The following is a 25,713-nucleotide window of genomic DNA, read 5'->3' on the forward strand; positions in this document are numbered from 1 at the left end:
TTTTAAAAACATCATTTTATTTATTAAAACATCTTCATTTCCCAAGGCACTTCAGTAGCTTTCACAAAAATACTTTTTTAACCAGGTGAAGCATGTGCTTTAGGAGTACCATGGTAACATGATCAGAAAAGAGATGACATTTTTACACTGAACACAAAATATCTCCCAATGTTACACCACTGAAGTGAGCAACTCTGAAAGACCATGAACACGACTTAATTTTCTTCTTTGTAATTTTTTTCCATGATTAAGTATCACAAAAGGAACACACACAATGACATCATTTTTGGCACTCAGAGAAGTGCTAGTAGCTAAGGCTGGTGAGGCCTTGCATAGGTGGCAACTGCGGACCATTGCCGGAGTGATTCTGGGTTGAAACAAAGACACAAACCAGAAGGCTAAGGAACCAGCCTTTCCTAAGTCTATTCTGAAGTGCAAACAACTTAAGGAGAAAAAAAGATATAATAACAAACAAACAACAAACAAAACACAAACAATCAAAATCCACATTACAGTTTTGGGAGAAGAGACAAGTTTGCTTGTCTCTCTCTCACTGATGTACTTCCTTCAAACCATACATCAGAAACCATAGTAGCTAGGAGACATGATTCACACAACAGTGGAAAACAAGAATAGTAGATTCAGTGATACATCTCTTATGGGCCCACACAAGCCCAATACTTTGATCAGATGTAAACAAGTCTACCCAGTAGTCACTCTGATTTGTCCAAGAGCTCATAAGTCAATGCACTTGCCTGTGTTCTGTATCTGCTCAATCCCCTCCACATTAAATACCTCTAGGTTTCCCCAGACCTGTGCTCTCCTGCCCTAGGGGCGCAGCAATCCCCGTTAATATCCTTTGTAACTGAGAAAGTATGAGGAATCAAATTCCCTGTGAAATTATTTCTTTTCCTCTAAAGTGCACCATTAGAGGGAATCAGGGAAAGGATTTTTTGGCGGGGAGAGGGGGTGGAGGACTAGACCCCCAGTTCTATCAGGGTCTTTTTCAGTCTGAAATTAAAATGTAAATTTAGCAAATGCCTCTCATCTTCTTCCAAATCATACTGGTTCTAGTGAGTAGTTAACTTCTTAGGAAGTGCCAGGTTCATCACTGTAATAGTTAGGATTTATCCAAAGTTGTCTGTCAGTAGCCACGGTGTCCCTGGAGGGAAGGTGGTGCTCTAGGACCATGTGCAGCTGAGTCTGGGTATCCATCCCCGAGCAAGGCAGACACAGCATCCACAGAACGAACAGCAAAGACCTTTGCCACTGAAGGACTCAGTGTCTGCACAAGCCACTTCTGACAAGACAATCTTTCCTCTTCACTTTTTTACTGGAGGTTGTGTTAGAAGGCTGTGCTTTTAAGGACTGTAAGGCTTTCTTCACCATCTCTTAACATCCTTGTGTGGCTTGGAGTTTGCCTGTATTTTATTCTATAAAAGCAAGCCAAACAAATGTTAGTAACAAATCTTAAAAAGATGTCTACCAGTCTCAAAACAAACAAAAAGCCCCCCAGAGCTGAGGTTATCTCACTAAAGGGAAAAAATCGTACAGCAGATTCTGAAAGTTTTCTTCTTGTCTCTGTACTATCCCAAAATTGCTATTGCTGTTGAGATGTGTATGGTGACCCAGTGGCCTGCGTCTGGCCAGAGAGAAGAGGCTGTACCTACCCGGCCTGGTTTGAGCCTCTTATGGCTAAACTAGTCCATGGCGTCTCTGAGTTCGTGGGAAACTCTCTGCCAGATCCAGACCCAGACCCAGTGCATTAACTTTGTCAAGAAGGAGGCCTCCTTACCCTTTGACCCTTAGCATCTGGGCAATGGTGTCTGGGAGTGGAGTGCCAAAGCTCTCTGGGAGGAACAAGGTGAGGATGGCTGTCAGGATGGTCAGACTCCCCATGAGAATGTAGGGCAGGAAGCGGTCGTAGGCACCTGCGGCAAAGCAGACAGAGCCCCAAGCCGGGAGTGCAGTTAGATGTGGTCTCTCTCCCTCCCTTTGTGTCCCCAGGACTCTAACAGGGATCACCTGCCTTCTGGGCCTCAGCATCTCCCAGTCTGAGCTGCCATATTGGAATCTGGCTCCTAGGCAGGTCACAGAACCCAGAGTTGGCATAGACCAGTGGCACCTCGGGGATGGGTGCAGCCTGGGAGGATGGGGCAGGGCCATTTCTATTCCTATTCCTATTTCCATTTTCTCTCTCTCTCTTTTTTTTTTTTTTTTTGGCTGCACCACGCAGCATGTGGGATCTTAGTTTCCTGACCAGGGATCAAACCCATGCCCCCTGCATTGGGAGCATGGAGTCTTAACCACTGGACCACCAGGGAAGTCCCTCTATTCCTATTTCCTAATGCTGGAGGTACCTCTATTCCTATTTCCAAGGAACTGGAGGTGTGTGTCCAGGGATAGGAATAACTCCTCCACCCCTCCACATGTGTCACAACCCACTTGATTTGTCTTCAGTCCAGATCAGAAGGTGTTTCTGCTTGTCAGGTCTATGTAGCATGTTCACAAAGCACTGTGAGTACTCCCAAAGTGGGTGCCACCCCTCCCCAGGTATGTTCCAGCTAGGCATGTGCAGCGGGACAGCAGCTGCCATGAGGAAAAAATTCTGAGAACGATAAAACTGGGGCCCTGTTACATAAAATGGTATGAGGCGGATCTTCACAGTGCAAAACCGCTGTATTAAGTGCTTCAAGTTACAGAAATTCTCTGTTCATCAGACCTCTAGCATGGATATCTTTTCCTTCCTGTTCCTTTTAAACTCTGATTCCAAGAAGAAATTTCTCCAATTAAGTACAATTGGAGAAATTTCTTCCCTAAACAACGCTGCAATTTCTTAGGATAGGGGAATCATGTTCTCTGATGGAAAGCCTGGGAAGGCTAAAACAGATACAAAATCCCCCACTCTCATCGATTTCCAGCTGTCCACAGGCTGTTTTCCACATGAGTGCTTCCACCACAGTGCACCTGGACAGGAACTTTCTCCAGGCATAGATCCTGTATCCGATGGATCCCATTTGCTGTGTGTGCTTGTTTTCCTGTTAACAAGCCGCCCCCAGCTCACATTAGAGCCAATCAGTGCTTCCACCCCATACCTCCTGTGTGTGCTCGGCCCAGGGGACTTACCAAGGTAAATGAAGTAGGGAGACAGGATGCTGCCCAGGCGGGACGCTGTGGAGCTGACTCCCACGCCCATGTTCCTGACCACTGTGGGGTACAGCTCGGCTGTGTACACGTAGACCATGGAAAAGGCAGCAGTGACTCCAAACTTACCCACCATCACCAGGATTGTAGCCAAATAATACAAGTCTGGAGAACAAAGGGAAAAAAGGAGTGTACCAACTCAAGGTGCACTGCTACTGAGAGTCTTTTGCCTGCAACAGACATACTTTCTCCCTTTCTCCCTGGGAAGGGTTGGGGAGGAAAGTTTCTATAACTTCCTATTGTGGGAGATGGGGTTTATGTCCCTCCAAGTTGATTACTGAGCAGAGGCTGGGACCTGCAGCTGTGTGAGGTCACACTCTTTTCCTCAGCTTAAACACCACCAGAGTGAGCCGCTCGATAATCCAAAGAAACCTGCTCTCCAGTCCAAAAGTCATTAAAGACATGACTGTTGGGGGGCAGCTGGCACCCCAGAACCTCATGCTGTAGGCACTATGGAATTAACTAAGGATTTGTGGATGAATGGGAAGTTCAGCTATAACTCACTTCATGCTTTCACTCTACTCAACACTTCACAGACCAGCAGACCCTCAGGAATGATCCTCTGATCTACCCTGCTCGCTGTGCCAATGAGGAGACACTGGAAGAGGCCTGTGGGTCTCCCTGAGCTATGGTATGAACCTCCACACACATTTCTGGGCGCCCAGCCATGCTGCAGTGGGAGCTGTTCCTGTGCAGAGTGCTGCCAGCCTCAGGGGCCCACAAATGATCACCAGAGATCCCCAAATCCATGACAACTCTGGGTACCATGATGGACATGAGGGCCCATAAATTGTTTTATAAATTTTCAGAGAGGGCTGCCTCCCACCCTTCTGTGGGATACCAAGATGGCCTTACAAATAAACTCCTACGACTGGCCTGTGAGAGCCACTCCGTGACCCCTCTACGCTCCCTTTCCTCATCTCTTAACAAACATGCCAGGCTCACTGCCTCCCCAGGGTCTTGGCCTTTGCTATTTTTCACCTGAAATGTTCTGCTCCTAGACGTCTTCATGGATTTCTTCATCATTTCATCTGTTTCTGCTCAACTTTCCCCTCTTCAGGGCCACTGTCTGTGACCACTCTATATAAACTAGCTCTCCACTGTCCTTCAGTGTCATTATAAAAGGTAACATAGTCTGTACTATGATAAGCGTTTTATTTGCTTGTTTGTTGTCTGTCTTCTCCACTGGAGTCTGAGCTCCAGGAGTGCCTGAGGCTCTGCCCGTCTCACTTGCTTCTGCATCATTAGCCCCAAGCACAGTGCCTCCCCCACAGTAGACACTCTGCAGCTACTTATTGAATGAATAAATGACTAATATGGGGCCAGGTTAAAAAGACATGGGGATGGCTCTCTTTCCTCCCCCTCATTCTGCAGAAAAAAACAAACACACACATTAACTTGGGTAGAGCGTACAATCAACTGCCAGCCCCACATGGTTACTCTCCCTCCTCCTACAAAGCCCAGGCCATGATGACTGTCTGGTCCCAGGAGACACTTTCTCTTGATTTGTTGGCCAAGAACACAGATATGCAGGCGAGCTGTAATGGCATAATTTTATTCTCCTTACTAATTGGGTGAGACAGTCTGGTAGAGACTGAGTGACTCAGTGGATATCCCAGACCACAGACACGTATGGTACCTACCTGGGGGCACCAGCTGCACAAAGAGAAGAACACTGCCGCCCAGGAAGAGGGCGGTGGCCATGGAATAGCGTCGGGGCAGGTGCTGCAGGAGCAGCCAGGCCAACACGTATGCTGGGACTTCAACCACAGCCGAAAGGAAGCAGTTCAAATAGACGTCCCCATGCAAGTTAGGAGTGTCAAGGGAAAGCCCAAAATAGCCCACCGATATGGTCATCCTGAAACAGAGTGCAAAAGAAAGCTGGAGAAGTGGCATCTACGTGCCTCCTAACCTGGACAACTTTTAAAATATAATTACTGCAGGAAATTCAAAACTATCCTTACCAGCAGGGCAGCACATTTAACCCTGAGTCTTACTTCTTAGAAAGAAAGATAATTTCCTCCCAGACCAGGGTACCTTCTGGGTCAGAGCACTTTCAGAGCTTTCCAAACAAAGTATCCCAGCAAAAAGACATAAAATTCAGACAGGCTTATTTTGTTGGGAAAAAAAAAAAAAAAAAAAAACCCAAAAAACTCCAACCTGCCTTTTGGCTTTAAAAACCCTAAGCTGAAGTACTCACAGGAGCCTACTTCCCTACTCTCTGAACCTCCCAAATCCAACAATTGCAGAAGGAGCTAGGGAATGAATATGAAGCAGATAGCAAGTGGAGTGTGATAAGATTGGTGAGATAAGATAAAATAAGGAACAATCATTAAGACAAACACTTAGAGAAAGATCCCTGGCGGACCCTCTGGGATGACCAAACAGGAAGAGGCTGGTCAGAAGCAGGTGACCCCAATCCCACCGGACTAGACCCAGTAAGCATTCTCTCTGTTGATGGTCACCACTCTTTGGCAAACCAGACCAGTATGAATCAGACTGTTTTTAACTCATCTGCCGGGTGAAACTGCAGCTGGTATAATCAGGGAAAAGGGCATATACAGGAGTCCCTGGGAAATCCAGAGCAGGAGGAGCACCTGGGTGAACCACAGAATGGGTGACTCATCGCAGGCTGGCAACTCTGTGGTGCAGGCTAAATGCTGGTTTTGTTTGAGGCCACCTCAGGGACGGTGCACTGCCCTGAGGGATCCTGGGCCATTCCTTGGAAATGGGTGACTCACAGTACCCCCTCCGTTAGCAAACTGGCTGGCTGCCAAGGCTTGTTGACTCCAGCAATAAGGACTCTGAGATGAAGTCTGCCTTCTTCCCCCAGCAGGCTCAGGTAGTCACCTGCAATCCCAAGGGCCTGGCCACTGAGCAAACGCTATCCAGGCACTCGGATGTGTTCCTTCTCTCTGGTAAATCACAAGTCCCTCCCTGACACACTTGGTGAAATGCCCTGTTAGAAGGAAACTGACAAGGACATGTAGGCCATGGCTCTGCCTCCAGGACAGTTTCCAAACATCCCAGAGGGAAGATGTCCTGCTTCCATATTTCCAGAACGTACTCAGCCTCTGGCGAAAGGACGTGGTGTCTTCCCTTATAACTTCTTAAAGGCCTCACCTGTCCTCCTCAGTCACTGTCTGATACACAGGTGACAGGAGAAACTAAACTAGGGACCCAATGTGAACAATGATTCACCTTATGACCTGGAGGGATCTCCAAAGATCCCACATCTCCCACAAAAGCCCCCACAACAGTTTTCGTTCTCCTCTTCTGAGATTCCGTTAAGAACTGGGACATGCCCACTTCTTTTACTGCAAGGCACATCCCTGCCACTTTCTGATGACACACAGGCTTTCAATTCTGGTCTGAGACATGTCTGCATATGCGAAGCCTGACAGCCACTGCCAGAAGTTTGTCTGCAGGCCTTAGGTAGGTCTCACTTACGCACCACAGAATAATGGACATGATGGTGACCATCCGGATATTCTGGGTTCGTAGCAGATCCAGAATGCTGTGAGACTGCTGCTTCTTAGAGCTTAGGTCTTGTAGCTGCAGGAACAACATGACAAGGGTATGGGAGGAAGAGAAGGTTGGAGACTCAAAGACCTGAGAACATACTTGAAACCCTGGCATCTTAGCTTTCTGCATCTCCGAGTTGGGGAGTGTTTTATGTGTCTTGCTTGAAAAGAAGAGTTAGTATAGTGATTGTGTCTTAGGCTTCACCAGGCCTGGTCGATAACAAATTAGAGAAGAATGAGGAAGAAAAGTAAATGATCAGCCCTTGGCGCACGCAGCCAAGAAGGAGGCCCAAGCTGACTGTTCCCTCCGGGCACCACCCCCAGCCCCGTCAATGGCCATATTCCAGGGAGGCCTCTGAGCATTCCTTCCCAAGGCTGGCTTCCAGCCCTCTGGGTCAGAGAGAGAAACTGGCTGTGTAGTTTACTGATATGATATTTTAAAAGAATTAATGTTTTCATCTTCATACCATGTAGTTACTGGTCTACATCCAAAGAAAAAAATTTCACATAGAAAAACAGGAAAATTGACCTCAGCTTCACCCAGAGTAACTTCCTATGAAATTTGGCACAGTTAACGACATTAATAAACCACACGTCTAAACACACTGATGTTGCTTTCTTAAGCAAACCCAGCTTTGGAGTTTGTTTTTCCCGAGTTCGCAGTTCAACAAAAGGTCAGCTTTTGACTTAATGGATCCCCTGAAACAGCCTCATTTCCACAAAGATGCCAGTGGGACTTACAGGTTCATCCAGACTGACCTCGGCAAAGCTACGAAGGCCACCTCACTCAAAAGCCCTCCCTGAACTTTGTGCACCAGACTCCTTTCTAAGATATGCTGAGTGGGATTTGGTGCTGGGCCACCACTTAACTGCGAGGCCGGCAGGGCTGTCAGTGGCCAGTGGCTTCTTTGCTGCCTAGAATAACCGGTCTCTCTTTCCCAAGCGGCAAGTCTGCATCTGTACATCTTTGCACACTGCAGTATGACTGCTCGTGGCTGTTCTCACAGCCAGGCCCTTGTCTTCCTGTCAGAGCAGAGACACACTCCAGAACCCCATCAGCCAGCAATGACAATTTCTAACCTTTTCTTGGAGCCACGAGATTGAGGGAAACCGCTTGCTGCCGAGAGGGTGGAAAGAGAGGGAACAGGAAGGAGAAGCGAGACCCAGGAATCAGGCAGAGCCAGGAAATTACCCATGGCGTGTGAGAACAGGGTTTGCAGAGAGGGGTAGGGTAGGGGAGGGTGGGTATCAAAAAGGACCTGGCTCTGAGATGATACTCGACAACTCCCTGTGGGTGGGCGGAAGGAGACGGGACATTTCTAACTCCAAATCTATTTTTGCTTCATATTTTAGGTACTTGCATTATTTTTCAAGATGAGGAACTACCTAAGGTATAAGAAACAATGATTTCCCAAAATGCCAATTTCATGAAAGACCTGTTACTCACAAGGAGTTTTTTATTATTAAAAGTACTGTTCAACTGTATGATCACCTGAAGAGAATTACATAAAGTATGAAAACCTAAAATCCACAGAAAGGTGTAGGAGTTTATGCAGTTGGCATCTTCTCAACTTCTGAATTTTTAACAGGACCTACCTTGGGGACAGCTGGGGCTTGGGCAGGGAGAGAGCTGGGCTCCTGTGTGAAGGGAGGGCTTCAGGGCTGTGTGGTGCGGCCCTAAAATCATGGTCACCGAGACCCTCCCACCAGCTCCCGCATGGTGCTCACCTCACTTGAATCAAAGATGGTTGAGGGTGCCACGATCCCATTGATTTTGGCAGCCCTGCGGATGATCACCTCTGCCTCTTTAAATCGTCCCTGAGACATGAGCCATCGGGGGGACTCAGGGATGAACCTAGAAGTACAGGGAGCAGTATCACTGAGGCCTTCCCAACCCACAGACCGAGTGGCGCATAAGCGGAGGTGGGAAGTGGGGTTTCAGAACCAGAGCTAGGTTTGAGGAATGTTTGGTGTTTCCAAACCAGAAGCTAAGAGATATACCATACTACAGCCAGTGAGTGTGAGCTCCTGATTACACTGGAGTACACAAAATTTAGAGGGGCCAACACACCATGATGGGATTCCTCCCCTGGCTGGCCACCTCCATTTCTGAAGAGTGGTGGTGCCACCTGCTGGACACTAAGTAGACAGACGCAAAACGGGCTCCTGAAGCCTAGCTTCTGTCATGGGCTGAGCCCCTTACCTTGCTGTACTCCCCTGCTTGTCCCTGGCATCCACAGAAGCTTTTGCACTGGCCTCTTACAGCCTCTAGTTTGTCCTCACCCCCCACCCCTTGATTCATCCAACTGACTCTCTATAAGGCACTGGGGTGTTCTGAGACTTTGTGGATCTTATTTTCTACCTCACAAGGTAGCCCCTGCCCGCTGGTCATAACCAGGACTCATCTGTACCATCTCTGCTCCGTATATTCTCCCACTATGCTCTGCAATGCTCTCACATCCAGGTGGACCAGTGATCTCATCATCCCTACGTGCAAGGGACGATTCCCACCTCAGCCCCTCAGCTGTGTTCTCTCTCTCAGCATGGAATGGTCTCCCCTCTGCCTGTCTAACCTCTATCTTGGAGGCTCAGATGGAGCCTGGTTTCCTCCGTCCAGCTACCCTGAAGACTGTCCCTTACAACGTGCTCCCTCTTCTCCCAGTGACTATGGCCCGAGGCTGGGGCAGCATACAACCAGAGCCAGTGCCTAAGCTGTCTTGTCCTGAGGTCTGATAGCTCCCTGGAGGTCATGCTAGACTCCATCATCTCGCAGCTACTGCCTTCTCGTCTCCTTGCACTCCAGTCCACCTAGCACAGGGCTGAGAACAAGTCTGTTGATGTCTCAGGGTTTTTTTTGGTTTTTGGCTTTTCTGAGTATGGAAACACATTGTGAAACAACTCATAAATAATTTAGATTTTCTGTCTCTGGGAGCCCAAATGAGGATTTGTGGGTTACTGCTGCCCCCTAGTGAAGGCCAGACAGAAGACATCGTGCTGGTGGGCAACACCCGGCACAGGGCCACACTCACCACCAGAGCACCACGCACAGCACCCCCGGCACCGTCAGCGCCAGCAGCAGCATCCGCCAGTCTCTGATGAAGTAAGCAAACAGCGGCAGCACCATATAGCCAAATGCATAAAATATGCACACGCCTAACGTAGAGAATATAACACGAACTGACTTGCCAAGAATTTCCGTTCCTGTTCAAAACAAGGGAGGAGTCATGTTAGTATTTTCATTCTGGTTATTTCCTTATTAATCTTCTCGTGTGTAATTTTCAACATACAGATAAGAAATCAGGCAGAATTATTTTGAAGTTTCCAAGCCCTAGGGAGGGACGGGATTCTGACCACCTGCTGGGGGTGCCTCATTGTGGCCTCACATGAGGTCCCTCAGGGACAGTTCTCTCATGAAACTGTCATCACTTCCCGAAGTCCTATGCTAAAGATACCATGTGAGGCCTCAAAATTTAATCCTTACTGAGGAAGGAGATTCATTAAAGGGGAAGTCATAATACTAAGGCCACACATGCTATTACGCTTTAAGGAAAAATATTTTATTAAATGTGAAGAGAAACAAATAACCCAACAATCAACCCAAGGAACCCAAAGACCAATAAGCTAGAGTTAGATTCCTCTGAACAGCGAGACTGACAACTTTTCAGGGAGAGCAGGCCAAAGCCCTGCAGTGTGGATCTGAATTAAAACCCTGAAGGTCATGTGACTAAAGCCCCTCCTATCAATTCATTCTTGCTAGTTGATTTCACTGGCCACTATGTTTTGCAGAAGAGGCAGTTTTCTTCCTTGGCGAGCCTGACAATCATGGCCCTTGCTCCTCATGTTATGCCTCCCTCTTTCCTTAGCTACCCCAGCCCTGGGCAGTGGCAGGCCCTATTTTTAATGGAAGATCTTAGGTGAATTCCAGCAAGATAGCCAACAAGTACTAATGAGACCAAGGTGCCACACTTTGGGGGCCAGAAAAGAACTGGAAGTCAGCAGTCAGGCTACTGTGCTGCTGGGGATGCAAGGCTGGGCACTTGGTGGACTCAGTTTCCCTGCCTACTAACTGGGTTCACCACGAATCCCTAGTCAGTGTTGCCAAAGACCACTTCTCTTGGAGGGACATCACAGATGTCTCTGGAAAGTGGGTGATGGGATGATGGTGAAACACAGGATCAAGTACTCAACTCCAAACTGATGGCCATACCCAGGACAAATGCTGCCACGTAGTTGGAGATCTGGCCCATGCCTACAAGGACAAACAGCACGGCAAACATCTCAAAGTTCTTTGAGAAGACCTGTAGGAAGCTGAAGCCTGTCTGCATGCCCATTGTCACAAACAGCACGTTCTTCCGACCAAACCTGGGAAGGAAAGGAGAGTGATAGAGAACTAGCTGGGAGAAGGCAGCAGATATGGGCCCCACCAAGAGGTGCTTTCCCCAGACTCATTCAGGGAGGGATCGTGGACAGTGCTGCCAGGACACCTGGTGCAGGAGCAATCCTAGTCTCTCAGTTCCTATGCTGTTACTCCCCTCCCCACTCCCTAGGACCAATGTGCAGCCTGGGCACCAGGGTTGCCCAAAAGGCAGTGCCAGAATTAAGACAATGCTTACAAGGGACTGACACATTCATTACACTTAAATTCACACATTCATCATTTTTTTTTAAAGAGCTCGTTTACTTTTGGAGGATGATGGAGAAACAATTCATTATAAATGAAAACTGGTAAATAAAGGGGAAAACATTTGTCCTGACTTTTCTACGTAAACTATGTGAACAGTAACCAATAACGGATGAGGGAAAGTATCATTTCATAAAAGTATTCCAACTATTAAATGAAACCAAAGTGATAAAATTAGAACATCATCATCTTACAACCCCCAATGAATGAAAAGATATGGGCATTATGTTTCAATGACTGCTAACATCATAAAAAGAGACACTTGAACATTGCATGACTCCTACAGTCTTGCCAAAGGGGCTGAATCTGAATCTGAATCGATGTAGTCTCTAGATCCACCTGCAATCTGCAAGAAATGCAGAGAAAAGAGGAATATGCTCAACTGTACTATAAGTACACAATCAGCAAAATTCAGCCTGGGAAATTCTACAGGTGGAACAGCCCAGGCAAAGAAAAACACAGAGAATCCATAGGTTAAAGTAGACTGAAAGGCATATAAAAATTTTTAAGTGGGCAAGACTAAACTTGTGTTTAAGGATACACATTTGGATGATAAAACTACCAAAAACCCACAAGGAAGTGATTATTATAAAAGGCAGGCTAGTGTTTACTTATAGGTGAGGGAGGCTGTTGTCCTTGGGATGGGACAGATGCATGGGGCTTGTTGGTGGCCAGCAAAGCTCTATTTCTTGACTCAGTGGTATGTATGTGGTTATTTCCCTGGAATCATTCATTAAGTCTTATTTGTTCTGTGTGGTTTTCTGTATCTGTGTTCATTTAAAAATTTTTTTAAATGTTGGATTTTTTGGTTTTGTTTGGTTTTAAAGACAGCACCACAGCAAGGAGGAACACGTCAACCTAGTTCATTCAACCTAGCAGATTCAGCCTGAGTCTGGCCAGGGCTAGCAGACACCCATTTTCATTCAATTAATATTCATTTGAACGTCTATTATATACTAATCACTATGGATGTATCTGAATTAAAATAAAAGACCCTGATCCTGGCCTCAAGGAGCTTATAGTCTATAGTTGGCGGGACAGTAATTATATTTCAGTCAAACAATCACACTGCTGAATGTACGATTACATGCTGAAACAAGAGCACCGGAGGATCAGCACCCTGGCCCACAAGGGACACAACAGAGGAACCTATTGTGGACTGGAGGTAAGTGCTGGGGACGTGGGCATTCAGGGAAGATCTCCCTGATGATGGGGCACTGAGATCAGACTCAAAAGAAAAGTAGTTGTTGACAAGAGGGAGTAGGGGCGAAGGACAAAGCTTTCAATGATATTCACAGTACAGTGGGGGAGGCCCACATTAATCATATGATAACATCTTCTATTTACCAATTTCTGATAGGTGCTATGAGAGCAAATCACAAGGAACCAGGATAATGTAAAACCAGGGACCGCGAGGAGGCCTCCTGCGTGGTCAAGGAAGGCCATGGCACGGGGGTGGGGCCAGGAATTCTTCACTGTGACCGTGAGAAGAGCATGCACAACTGTGGCTGGAGGGACATGGTGAACACAGGGGCAGCTGTTCAACAGGAGACTTCAGAGGGTGGCAGGAGGCAGACTGCACAAGGCCTTCAGCCACGGTGAAGAGTTTAGTGCTTCTCCCCATCACAACAGGGTTTTGTTGTTTTTGATGATACTGGCATCTAGTAGATAGAGGCCAGAGATGTTCTAAATATCCAAAAATGCCCAAGATAGTCCCCCACAACAATGCAGTTGCTGGCTCAAAATGTCAACAGTGCTGAAGCTGAGCAACCCTGGCCTAAAAGGAGACTCCCCTGCATTGTTCTGTAACAATAACACCCTGCAAGCCAACCAAGGGGCGGTCCCTTTCTACCCTGCTTTCCCCTTCCCAAGGGCTCCCTGGATAGCAGGAAAGAGAAAGACTCAGGGAGCCCTTACATTGCAATAGTCCTTGGCAATTTGGAGTTGAGGCCAGAAACACTCACTTTTTTTGTTTGTTTTTATAAATTTATTTATTTAATTGGCTGTGTTGGGTCTTCGTTGCTGCACATGGGGTTTCTTTAGTTGTGGCAAGTGGGGGCAACGCTTCATTGTGGTGCACGGACTCCTCATTGTGGCGGCCTCTCTTGTTGTGGCGCACGGGCTCTAGGCGCGTGGGCTTCCATAGTTGTGGCACATGGGCTCAGCAGTTTGTGGCTCACGGGCTCTAGAGCGCAGGCTCAGTAGTTGTGGCGCACGGGCTTAGTTGCTCCGCAGCATGTGGTATCTTCCTGGGGCAGGGATCAAACCCGTGTCCCCTGCATTGGCAGGCAGATTCTTAACCACTGTGCCACCTAGGAAGTCCCTCACTTTTTTTGGTTAGAAATAGTTGTCTGTTTTATTCTTTGATATATTTATGCATACATCGTACATTTGTAAAATACAGAAAAGTACAAATAAAATAAAAATCAGCTGCATTCTCCGATAGCCACTAACATTTTTTTCTCTATTCTTTAAAAATTGAAGTATAGTGATTTACAATGTTGTACTAATTTCTACTGTACAGCAAAGTGACTCAGTTATACACATATAGATATTCTTTTTTTATATTCTTTTCCATTATTGTTTATCCCAGGAGATTGGATACAGTTCCCTGTGCTATATATAGTAGGACCTTGTTGTTTATCCATTCTCAATGTAACAGTTTGCATCTACCAACCCCAAACTCCCAGTCCATCCCTCTCCCTCCCCTTCTCCCCCTTGGCAACCACAAGTCTGTTCTCTATGTCTGTGAGTCTTTCTGTTTCGTAGATAGGTTCATTTGTGCCATTATTTCAGATTCCACACATAGGTGATGTCATATGGTATTTCTCTTTCTGACTTACTTAGTGTGATAATCTCTGGGTCCATCCATGTTGTTGCAAATGGCATTATTTTATTCTCTATGACTAAGTAATATTCCATTGTATATACATACTACATCTTCTTTATCCATTCACCTGTCGGTGGACATTTAGGTTGTTTCCATGTCTTGGCTATTGTGAATAGTGCTGCTATGAACATAGGGGTGCATGTATCTTTTTGAATTATAGTTTTGTCCGGGTATATGCCTGGGAGTGGGACTGCTGGATCATATGGTAGTTCTATTTCTAGTTTTTTGAGGAACCTCCATACTGTTTTCCACAGTGGCTGTACCGACTCACATTCCCACCAACAGTGTAGGAGGGTTCCCTTTTCTCCACACGCTCTCTAGCATTTGTTATTTGTAGACATTTTAATGATGGCCATTCTGACCAGTGTGAGGTGGTATCTCACTGTAGTTTTGATGTGCAAGAAACGCTCACTTTTAAAGTCTGTCAACAAAAGGTCAAACACACATGCCTACAAAAACTGGAAATATCAGCTACTTCTTCACAGAGTTGTGACTCCCTTGTGATTCTGCACATAGAGGTAACTCAATGACATCAGAAAAAATGCTCTGACAAACCAGGATTATTTTAATTGCTCTTGACTTTTGGGCTTATTCATATTCCAGAAAGGAGTCCTATATAAAAAGTTACTGTTGATATCCTAGACAACACTGGAGGGCATGAATCCATTGCTGTTAGGTAATCTGTTGGGCTTAGGTTTTCTCACTGGCTCACTTAGGAGTAAACCATCCATCCCACAGAGCCCTGGGCCTTCCAAGGGGGTACAGACAAGCTTGAGGGGTGGTGTAGGGAACTGAAGGCAGGTGCTGCAGCCAGAACAGCCACATTTTTGGCTACTTCATTTATTGGACGATCCTACTTAAAAGAAGTCTGCCAGCAAAAAAATTGTTAAAGCTTTGAGAATGACTGTACTAACCCTTCTGAAGACTAAGGTGGTCCTCCACATACCCACTAACTTTGTTTCTACTGTTTCCTTGGGAGCAGATCTTTTGGAACTTAAACACTTTCCTCAGGTAATCATGGTGTTACACGGTCATCAGACTCTGAGGCTAGCTCACAAAGATCTACCTACACCATGACACAGCTGACCAGAAAAATGCACTGAGTTTCAACTCTGAAACTGGGGTACCTCCTCCTAGTTTTTCACATCAAGGTAATTCCTCTGAGTCTCAGCTGCCACCCAGCCCTGTGAGAGGGGAATTCCTACCACCTCTCCAGGAGGGCCTCTAAGCTCAGTCCAGGGCCTGCCCTGCTCTCACTCTGCACTGATCCCAGGCAGTCTCATCCACTTTTGGGGCTTTGATGAGGGTTCTATGAACTGATAATTCCTGAACGTGTTTCTCCAGCCCAAACCTCTCATGGAGCCCCCTATCCATACAGCCAACTCTATACTCAGTTCCTCCTGAGACCCCTAAGTCTCACAGTCACGCCAAATTCAGTATGTTCGAATTGAACCCAATATCTTCTCCTACAAACAGTCTTCTTCCAGATTGCTTTGTCTTAGAGAAGGGTGTCGTCATCTATGCGGTTCTGCAGGCCAGAAGTCTCCCTCCCCTCACTTCCCACATCCAACCCATAGCCAAGTCCTGTTAGTTTTACCTCCTACCACTCCTCTCCATGTCTACTGCCCTCAGCCTAGTCCAAGCCACCTTCATTTCCTGCATAAATTACTGTGATAACCTCTTTTTTAAAAAATTTAATTAATTAATTTATTTATTTTATTGGCTGTGTTTGGTCTTCATTGCTGTACACGGGCTTTCTCTAGCTATGGCGAGTGGGGGCTACTCTTTGCCGTGGTGCGCAGGCTTCTCATTGCGGTGGCCTCTCTCGTTGCAGAGCACGGGCTATAGGCGCGTGGGCTTCAGTAGTTGTGGCATATGGGCTCAACAGTTGTGGCTCATGGGCTCTAGAGCGCAGGCTCAATAGTTGTGGCGCACGGGCTTTGTTGCTCCGCGGCATGTGGTATCTTCCTGGGGCAGGACTGAACCCGTGTTCCCTGCATTGGCAGGTGGATTCTTACCTACTGCGCCACCTAGGAAGTCCCTGTGATAAGCTCTTAATTGGTCTTTCCACAATCCCTCTTGCCTTCTTTCAATGCTTTCTCCACAAAGCTATCAAACAACTTTTTAAAAATGCAAATCTGATGATGTCATACTCTCAAAAGCTCCCCACTGCTCCGTGTGGAAAGCCCAGACTGCTAACTGTCATCTGCTAAGCCTGGCCTGCTCTTCTGCTTGGGCCTCAGCCTGCCTCACTGCTTTGTCTCTTATACCACTCTTCTCCAACCACCCCCTCATCCCCCACTAAAGAGCACTGTCTTCCAGTTCCTAAAGTGTGCTATGCCTTTTCTTGAGTCTAGGCTTAAGTACTCTTGTTTCTCTTGCCCAGAACACTCTTTCCTCTCTCCACCCATTTAGCTGGCTAATTTCAACTCATCTTTCAACCCCCAGCACATGCTTCAATGCTTCACCATCTCAGGCCTCTTCTGTCAGACCCTCTCTGAGCACCTTGTACTTCTCCTCTGTATCACTTACCACCACAAAGGATAACAAGTACTTCCCTCAATTCGTTGTATAATGCATTCTGCCTTGCTAGAAGGGAAGTTCTAGAAGAGCAGGCACCTAGAACAGTAGTTCACACGAAAGAGAGGATCAGGACTCTCCCTAGCTCTGCCACTTGCCAGCTGTGTAACTCTGGGCAAGTCATTTCATTCCTCTGGGCTTCATTTTTCCCATCTGTAAAATGAGAATAATAATGCTTTCTGTATGGATACCAAGTGGGGAAAGCGGCGGGGCGGAGCAGGGTGGGGGATGAATTGGGAGACTGGGGTTGACATGTATATGCTAATATGTATAAAATAGATAACTAATAAAAAAATAATGCTTCCTACATCATAGGGTTATGAAGAGTAACTTTGTTGTTTTTTTCACTTGTGCTCATAAGAGTGAATAGCACATATTAGATGCTCTGTGTTTATTAAATAAATATAAGTAATTGACTGATGTTTGCTGCTAGATTAAGGGTCTGGGGAAGCAAAAGCCTTTCCCCTAAAGGGGTACGTGTCTCAGGCTCATCTAGAATCATCAGTCAGTGGTCACAGCCTATTTAACTCTTTAATGCTCACTGGTGACTATGGGAATTTGTCCCTTTTAAAAATCACTAGATGACACTCTGGAAAAGACAAATCTAGTGAGAAATGCACATATTTCCTATGAGGAAAGACTTCTCAGGTAAAGACATTAATCCATAGATGCAAACATGCCAAAACATCACTCTGCATCTGTGCCACAGGATAAAATGGCTGTGTTCCTAAGACAAGATGACATTCTCACCCTGAACTTCTCTATCAGAGACTACCCCGCCCCTTGCTGGGAGGATGCTGGGACTCCTCTCCACTGGGTGACCTAGTGTGGCCAAGGACCTTGCGGAGGGCCGCTTTTCTTGCCATGGGCTTCTCTCACAGACCCTGAAGCCCTGGGGTAGAAAGACACAATATAATAAACCCCTCTGAGAACATCATGGAAACTATGGAACTTTCCCCAGAAAAATGCTCACATACAATCTCTAAAATTTTGTATGTGAATTCTGGAGGAGATGAACTCCCTAAGCTCCTTAACTTTGAGTTAAGAGCCTTGGAATTACACAGATAACCTCCTTGTGGGTCAAAACAGCACACTTCCTGATTGCTGAGACGTGCCATAGCCACAAGCCTCTTAGGACAGGGAATCAGCCCTGTGGACACAAGAGTTCTGCCCATCACACTGCCATTGGTTAGTGAGACCTCTCACCTTGAGGAAAGAGCCATGGTTTTGGGAACACAGGGGTAGCTATCTATGGAACGCCCTAAGATCTACAATATAGCTCACATGCAGGTGTGTGGTGTCTCCCTCTCCTGTGCTCGAAGATGCCAAAGGGTTACACTCACCTAGGGCAGGCCAGCCAGGCAGTGCAGAAGTGAATTGTGGCATATTTCCTGGTCAACTGGATCACGGACACACTCGGCTGAGGTTGTTTCGCTCAGCAAGCATTTGTGAGAGGAGGTTGCTGGCTCTCTTTACTTGGTATGGAGTCTATACTAGACATGCCTTCCCCCTTTTAAAACACACAGCACTGGGCTTAGAGAACACTATCTTGCTCTGTGCTGGGGTCCCCTGCAGCTGCAGGAGATAGACACCCACCTTACCTGTCTGAGAGCTGCCCCGAAATGAAGGAGCCCACCAGCACACCCACGAAAAACAAGGAGATCGTGAGCGGGGCCTTCCAGTCGTCCTCACACACCAGGTTCCACTGAAAGAGGAGCAAAGGGATGTATCACTCATTTCTTTTTAAAAATGTTTTAAATGTAAGGCTTCTTGGAAAATGAAATTGGAACATCCTGCATCCCTGCATGCTCTGTTTACATTATCACAAGGGTGTGTGAGTTCACTGCAGCAGGTGATGGCCTATTGGGCAGCAAGGCAGAGAGCAAGTTTCCCCTCACAGGGAGACTGGCCATCCTGTTTTTCACAGCTCTTAGGCTCATTGTTTTGCTACCAATTTGAGAAGGGGAGACAGGCAAGGAGCAAGTACTCTTCCCAACCAAGGAGGAGGTGAGGCCTCTCGTGGTTGCTTCTAAGGATCTGGGCTGAGGCTGGGACAGGGCACCTTTTAAGTGGGGTTCCAGTCACTGGCAGGGGTGGCATAGGCGTGGTTCTGGAGCAGGGCTCTGTGGCTTTAAGGGTCAGGGCTTCCAGCGAGGGACTGAGGCCAGGGGGCCTGGTATCCACCATCTGGATCTGTTGCTTCAGCTCTGCCCAGGCCCCAACTCTGGGCCAGTGACTCCTGCGTTCTTCTGCTGACATTTAGAGCTGGGACACCTGATGCTGTGCCAACACTAGGCCTAATTACAGCCAAGAGCTCTGAGCTGGGAGTCAAGAAGCTGGGTTTTAGCTTCTACTCTACTGTTAACTAGGCATCCAACCTCAGACAAGATTTTTCCCCTCATTGTGCCTTCATTTCCCCACTTATGAAAACAGTGATTTGGGGAGGGAACAGGCTGCAGTGCTTGAGGTTCCCAGTACCTAGTGTAGAGTTCCATCCGTAGTTAGCATGGAAAGAGGTCTGCAGGCACGGGGAAGCACCTGAACACTCAGACGTTAGGTTGCTCCAGCCTAACAAGGGCCAAAAGAAGGAAGAAAAACCAAAACAGGAAGCTCGGTGGTTCCCAGCAAAATGTTTCCCAGAACAGAGAGATGGTGCTCAGTAGTAACCAAGAAGGCCACCTCCCAGGGAACGTAGACCCTTGCGTGCCTGGCAGCAGGCTGCAGGCCTGCCCTCTGTGGCGCCTGCTGGCTCCTAGGAAGTGTGCGGCTTCCAGGTACAAAGCATCTCTTCCAGGTCAGGGTCAGAAGGACGAGCAAGTCTGCTTCTCGGCCCTGCTGGGCAGTGTGTTCAAAAAGCCTCCAGGCACCTCAGAGGGGGTCGGAGGGCAGCCCTCAGGGTGGACATGAAGAACCCCTGCAGCTGATAAGGATCCCTCAGCCGCACAGCTGGCTCTCTACTCTGGAACACGCATGCACCCCGGATGGACTGAGATGGGGTGGCGATCCCCGCTCCAGGGGGGAGTTGGGGGGCACCAACTCCTAAATCTAGAAGAAGCCCAGACTAGCAGGAGACAAGCAAGGAGCACCGAGGCCCGAACACTCAGGCTATGGCAACCTTCCCAGCTCCGCAGCCTCAGCGGTGCCAGCACCCACATACCATCTCCCTTCTAGCAGAGTGCACGCTCCCAGGGCGGCCCCCATCCAGACAGGGCTGCTGGCGTCAGGATGGGAGCAGCCGGGGCGTCAGAGCTGAGGGACTCACGGATGGGGTGCCAGCCTCTGGGGGTGTTAGGCAGAGCTTCAGGATCAGATTACAGCTATTCCTGCTCTTGAATGCATACCCTGGGCTTGTGGTGTTTACAGAGGAATCTAGGATTCCTACACTGAACTCCTGGCTTGGTAGCCGCCCCTAAACCAGTTACAGACCAGCTCACTGATGCTGCCCTGTGGTAGGAAGGATGGGTTGTACTAGCTGATGGTAACAGGTATCAACCTTAGAACTAAATGTGTAGATTTAAGATTTAGGTCATGAGTCTAGCATCATTACCCCTCAGTTGGGTGAGCTATGAAAGCAGTCTCAAACTGAAATAATCTGGGAGTAACCCTGGCAAAGGGCTTAGACTTGCTACCCTTCCTGGCCAGAAATGTGCCTATCTAGTGGTGTTGGCTTCATGGATGTGTGTGTCTCTGCATGTGTGTGTGTGTGTGTGCACGTGCGTGTGTGTGCGTGTATGTGTGTATATATATTTCCAAAGCTTTTCAAGCTACATACTTTAGTTATGTGCAGTTTGTTTTATGTCATTTATACCTCAATAAAGCTGTTAAAATTTTTAAGAAGAAAGAAAATTGTGTCTCTTATACGCAGTACGTAATTGGTACTAATTCTCAGTTATGGGAAGTAGAGAGAGAGAGAGAGACAGAGAGAGAGAGAGAGAGAGAGAGAGAGAGAGAGAGATGATGTAGTCCCTTGGGACTAAATGTTCTTACCTGTGAGTTGGCTGGAAGAAAAAAGAGATAGGGCCTGTGCCCACAGGGCAGAAGCTCTTCCCTGAGATGTACCTAGCCTGACCGCATCAATGGTCAAACACACTGGTAAGCACTACCTGTTACTGAATGCCATGTATTCCTGCCTCCTGCTGCAATTAATGGCAAATCCTTGCCCCAAGGCTGGCAAGGCAAGGAGAAGACGAAGAATTTGCTACCACATCCTCTACAAAGCCTGGCAGTGCCCTGCAGAGAAGAGGCGTAGCAGCTGTTTGGTACTTAAGGGAGTGAATGAATAGATGGATAAAAGGAATGTTAACCTTCCAAACCATATTATCCCTTGGGTTTAGTCCTTGAACTTGGCTGCCCGAAGCCCAGGTGAACCCTGGACTTCATTCTCTAGAACAGATTATCTTCCTTTCTCCCTCATATCTTCTCTGTGATGGCTGTCAGAACTTTGACCCAGGGTGTCGGTTCTCAGCTAGCTAGAGAGAGTATCCATCTGACCATGATCACATAGGTCTGTTGTGACTGCACACACACAGGGGCCCTCAGGGACCCAGCAAGTGGCTTGCCATCAGCTTCAAAGGAAGGGAGAAGGGTCTGCGCTTCCCTAGTTGACGGAAGTCAGCAAAGGCATAGCAGTGAGGCACAGCCTCCAGGTTCCTTTGGCCTCCCCACCCCGGAGTCAGCCCAGGGCCTGCCTCCCAGGTTGACTTTGCTTTTTCTTCAGGTGGATGTGGAGATAACAGTGGGGGCTCTCCTATTTTCCAAAACTATATGCACATGAGATAAGGCTGATAGAAAAGCTGGTCCCAATGAAGAGGCTTCCCAGGACAACAGGGAGAGAGTAAGAGTGTTGCCAAGGGCTGGGGCAGGGGGTTTCTGGGAAGCAGAGACTGCAAGGAGCAGGGGGACACAGAGGACTGCTGGCTTTTGCCTGAAGAGATGCCAACTCATGGGTGCCAGGAGAGCTAGAAGTTTCTAAAGGAAACTTTCCAGCCACAGGCTGTGCTATGGAGACACCAAAAAGCAGGTAGCCCACGCAGCTTGAGAAACCACCCAGGTTCCCAGAGCAGGAGGCAGTCCTGGGCCAAGAAACACTCAGGGATTGGAGCACCACTCCACCACTGGAATCAGGTGGGGTGGCTGACTCCCCAGCACTATAAGAATGACTGAAGGGCTAGAGAAGGAGCCAGCCTAGAAGTACGTGGACCACCAAACTATTCCTGAAACATGGGAGAACCACCCTCTTCACCTCATAAATAGTGTCCCCTTCTTTCTGCCAGTCCCAACGCCTTGCTGCAGATCCACACACAGGCAAGCCCCAGTTTGTGGAGTGAGGGATTACATTTACTTTAAAAATATTCCAATCAATGCTTTTCGACCACCCCTAAGTTTCCCTTCTGTGAATTAAAGTTGTCCTTTTCTTCTTCAGTTCTCACACTTTAGAGAAGATTTCAAAATTATTCATTAATCCATTCAACAAAAATTTTTCTGAGTACCCGATCTGTATCCAGCATCAACATCAGGACTTGCGGGAGAAACAAAGATGTAAATCTACCACAAAGTTTAGTACTACACGTCCACACGTTAACTCCAACAAAGAAAAAAAAAAATGAAATAGGAGACCTGAGGTTTTCATCGTCTGTTGAAAAACATGAATAGGAATTCAATACCAGTGTACTTAAAAACACCCCTACGTATGATCTGGGGCAGAGGGCAGGCTTGGAGACATTTAGCAGGCACAGGTCTAGCTGCAATATAGTCACCAGGCCAGGTCCGGTTTGAAAGAAAATGGGCCTTAGAAAAATGGAGCCATCAGAATGTTAATGCAACAGCTTCCAACAGTGACTGTTCACCACAAGAGAACAAGCAGCCTTGAACTTGAAGTCTGGGATTCCAGCATCCTTAAACAAAGGTCTAAGTAATGTATTAATCATACCTTCCTGCAAAGACTGACAACCTGAAAGTAGGTGAAAGGGTACACAGCTCTTACGAAACTATCAAGACAGCTAAAGAAATAGGCTAAACATATAAAAGGAAAGGCCAACATTGGCAGCAACATAGCTCAAGGACCCTTCTGGAACAGCTGGGTCTTTGGGAGCTCATCAGTGCCTTCACCACTCTCAGCCAAAGGCAGGATGGGGGCAGCGAAGAAATGCCATGAGCTGCTTCTGACTTCACTGCCTTCTCCTTCCACAGAGAGCCAGAAGCAGAATTTGCAGGGACTCCTGAGTCATGGAGTATGGCTTCCCCTCTGTGGTCTCTGCCTGCAATCTGAGGCACAGCTTCTACCTTCACAACTCTCACTGGCTTCCAGGAGGGTGACAGACTCACTCGTGAGGCCAGGACCAAGGAGTTTCGATGACTGGAAGTTTTAATACTCCATGCACTCTTCAGCCACAGATCACAGTCAGGTACCTCCAATCAGTGCCTCTTTTCTCAAGTAACAATGCCTGAGGACACTGGAATGATGCCACTTGCTGAGAGATCCCAGTGGGGCTCGTCCCATACTTCTACTACATATATGTGAAGTAAGGAGACACAGATGCTGGGGACATCAAACGTCCAAACATACAAAAAACAACACACACACAAGTCTGTTGGGGCAGCACTCAGACTCCCTTGAAGAGTGACAATCCCCAGAAGCAACACACACAGGGTCTCCAGAACCCATGTAAGCCCCTTTGAGGCTCAAGCAGGGTTTGATGACATACCAGGACCTGTGCACCCTTCCCTTCAGCCTCTTCCCTGTGAACTCTGCTCTGCTGCTAGGTTGTTTCTTGCTGTTCCAGACTTTGTATCTGCTGAGCTATATCCCCCAGGCTCACAGAGAAGCCTCCTCCTCCAAGAAGCCTTCCCTAGCCCTCAAACTCCTGATTCTGACACTGGTGAACCTGGGCACCCCAGAGCCTATCAAGGAGTGCTCTTTTCAGTGTCCTATATGCTCAGTTCTGCTGAGATTGAAGGGAGTTAGAGTGCCAGTGTCGGAGTAAGATGCAAAGCATATCCACGTGCACCCATAAACATCACATCATACATCCAGCTTTAATGACTGCAAAGTCACTAGGGGACAGACAAAGCCACCCAAAAGGAAAATCCAAGAGGTTGGGGAATGAGGAAGGCTTTCCCCCTGCCTCCTATGAACTAAGGTTGTATGCTTTAACTAAATCTGGCCAATGACATTTCCTTAAAATACCCTAAAACATTCCAGGTCCACAAGTCACCCTGAATGGATCTTCAGATGCATGAATCCTAAAAGGCTAATAACTAACCATGAGCAAAAGGTAAACAATTCTTTATGGGGAATGACCAGATAGTCATTTGGGGGTGAAGGTGGTTGGGGAAGGAGTAACTGTAAAAAGGAGCAAGAGATAGTTTTACAGACACGCTTCCTTTAACTTTAAAAGTTCAAGAAAATAGAGGGGCATTTCCCCTCTCTCCGAACAGATGCCAAGAGGCTGGAAGAAAAATGGTGACAGCTCCTTGGCCCAAGCTCTAGCTCTGGCCCTCAGCATTAGCACCCCCATCTAAAGTCTCTGACTACTCAGAATCTTAGAGTATCTACAAGGAGTCGCCAGGGCCTTCTTGGCTTCCTCTCCAAGGTAGCTAACAGGATGAGTGGCCAGCCTGACACCCGTGCTGCGATGGCCATGATCTCTCTTGAAGTCACCACGAAAAGTGCTCCAGCGCCACTTGGCTGGAGAATGTCCAGTGTGTAGTGAGTCCGCGGAGAGAGACTGACAGCATCCAGCGCGCACCTTGGCGGGTGGCGTGCGCGACCTTAAGACTGTGAAGGTGCTGCCTACGCCCCGGTCCCAGGCCCCGGGCGCGGAGATGGTACCCACCTCGGTCACGATGGTGGACAAGTAGACGTCCTGGCTGAACTCCCAGCCATCCAGGCAGCCCTCCTGCTCCAGCTGCTCCAGGTCCACGTCGCGCCCCGGCTCCAGCCCGAGCGCCGAGAAGTTGACGATCGTCGCGAGCCGGTAGCGGCGGCAGCTGTGAGGCACCTCGCGGCCGTCCTGCATCCGCAGCGGGAGGCTGTGGTTACGCCACGCGCTGCTCAGGTTCGCGGTGTCCGGCACCCGGCAGTGGTGCTCCGGGGTCCCCGTCAGGAACACGACTGACATACCGTTGAAGCCGTTGGGGATGATGCTGGCGCTGAGCAGGAAGAAGATGAGGCGCTGGAAGCGCCCCCACTCGCCCAGGAAGGCGGTCACCTCGTCGTAGTCCCGCATGTCTTCCTCCGTTGCCCCCGCGCGGCGCGCGGCCGGGGGTTGGAGGACGCGGCGGCGAGCGGGGGCGGTGCGCGGCGGGCGTGTGCGCGTGCGCAGCAGGTCCCCAGCGCGCGACCGAGCGAGGGTCGGGCCAGGGGACAGCCCGCCGACTGAACAGGCTCGCAGGCTCCCGCCTCCGCCGCGGCCCGGCCGAAGCGACCGGCCTTACATATTGGGCGAGGCCGGGGCGGGCTCTCGGCCTGAGCCTCCAAGCCCGCCCAGCCCGCCGGCAGTGCGTCGACGGGGGCGGAGCTGGGCCGCGCTTGACGGCTGTGGGCGGGCCCGGGCCGCCGCGCGCACCTGAGGCTCGGGCGAGTCACTGCCCCCGGGCGGAGTCGGCCTCCGCGGGCCGTGGTGGGCCCGACCTTGAGGTTACAGCCGAAGGAGCCCAGGCTGGGTTGAGGAAGGCCGCAAGACTCGTGACCTCGGCGGCGTCTGAGGCCAAGCTCGCTGGCTCAGCGCGGAGCCGGGGCGAGCCGGAAGCTAGGCTCAGGTATTGAAAGTCCAGCACACCCTCCCACCCCCGCTCCTCCTTTACCGCGGCCTAAAGGGGCACCGAGACTGGCC

General features: G+C 48.5%; 1 protein-coding gene and 1 long non-coding RNA gene across 6 annotated transcripts in view; one reads left to right on the forward strand and one right to left on the reverse strand.

Moving 5' to 3' along the window:
- Positions 1-25,513, reverse strand: SLC22A5 (solute carrier family 22 member 5). The gene is made up of 10 exons (XM_057735435.1): positions 24,715-25,513; positions 18,481-18,584; positions 10,936-11,090; positions 9,758-9,929; positions 8,457-8,583; positions 6,659-6,759; positions 4,848-5,062; positions 3,127-3,309; positions 1,796-1,931; positions 1-1,433 (listed from the first exon to the last, which is right to left on the reverse strand). Exons 1-10 carry the CDS (start codon positions 25,105-25,107, stop codon positions 1,346-1,348), a joined length of 1,674 nt encoding a protein of 557 aa, XP_057591418.1. The 5' UTR covers positions 25,108-25,513; the 3' UTR covers positions 1-1,345.
- The window catches only part of LOC130853523 (uncharacterized), a 65,709-nt gene continuing 65,224 nt past the window's right edge, over positions 25,229-25,713 (forward strand). For 3 of the 5 annotated variants that reach the window (XR_009053791.1, XR_009053793.1, XR_009053792.1), the window contains exon 1: positions 25,504-25,639. This is a non-coding gene — a long non-coding RNA (uncharacterized LOC130853523). Of the gene's footprint in view, positions 25,640-25,713 lie in introns of all 5 variants that reach the window. The other 2 variants (XR_009053798.1, XR_009053797.1) reach the window with 1 other exon arrangement.

This window comes from Hippopotamus amphibius, chromosome 1 (genome assembly GCF_030028045.1).
Source record: "Hippopotamus amphibius kiboko isolate mHipAmp2 chromosome 1, mHipAmp2.hap2, whole genome shotgun sequence".
NCBI classification, from domain to species: Eukaryota; Metazoa; Chordata; class Mammalia; order Artiodactyla; family Hippopotamidae; genus Hippopotamus; species Hippopotamus amphibius.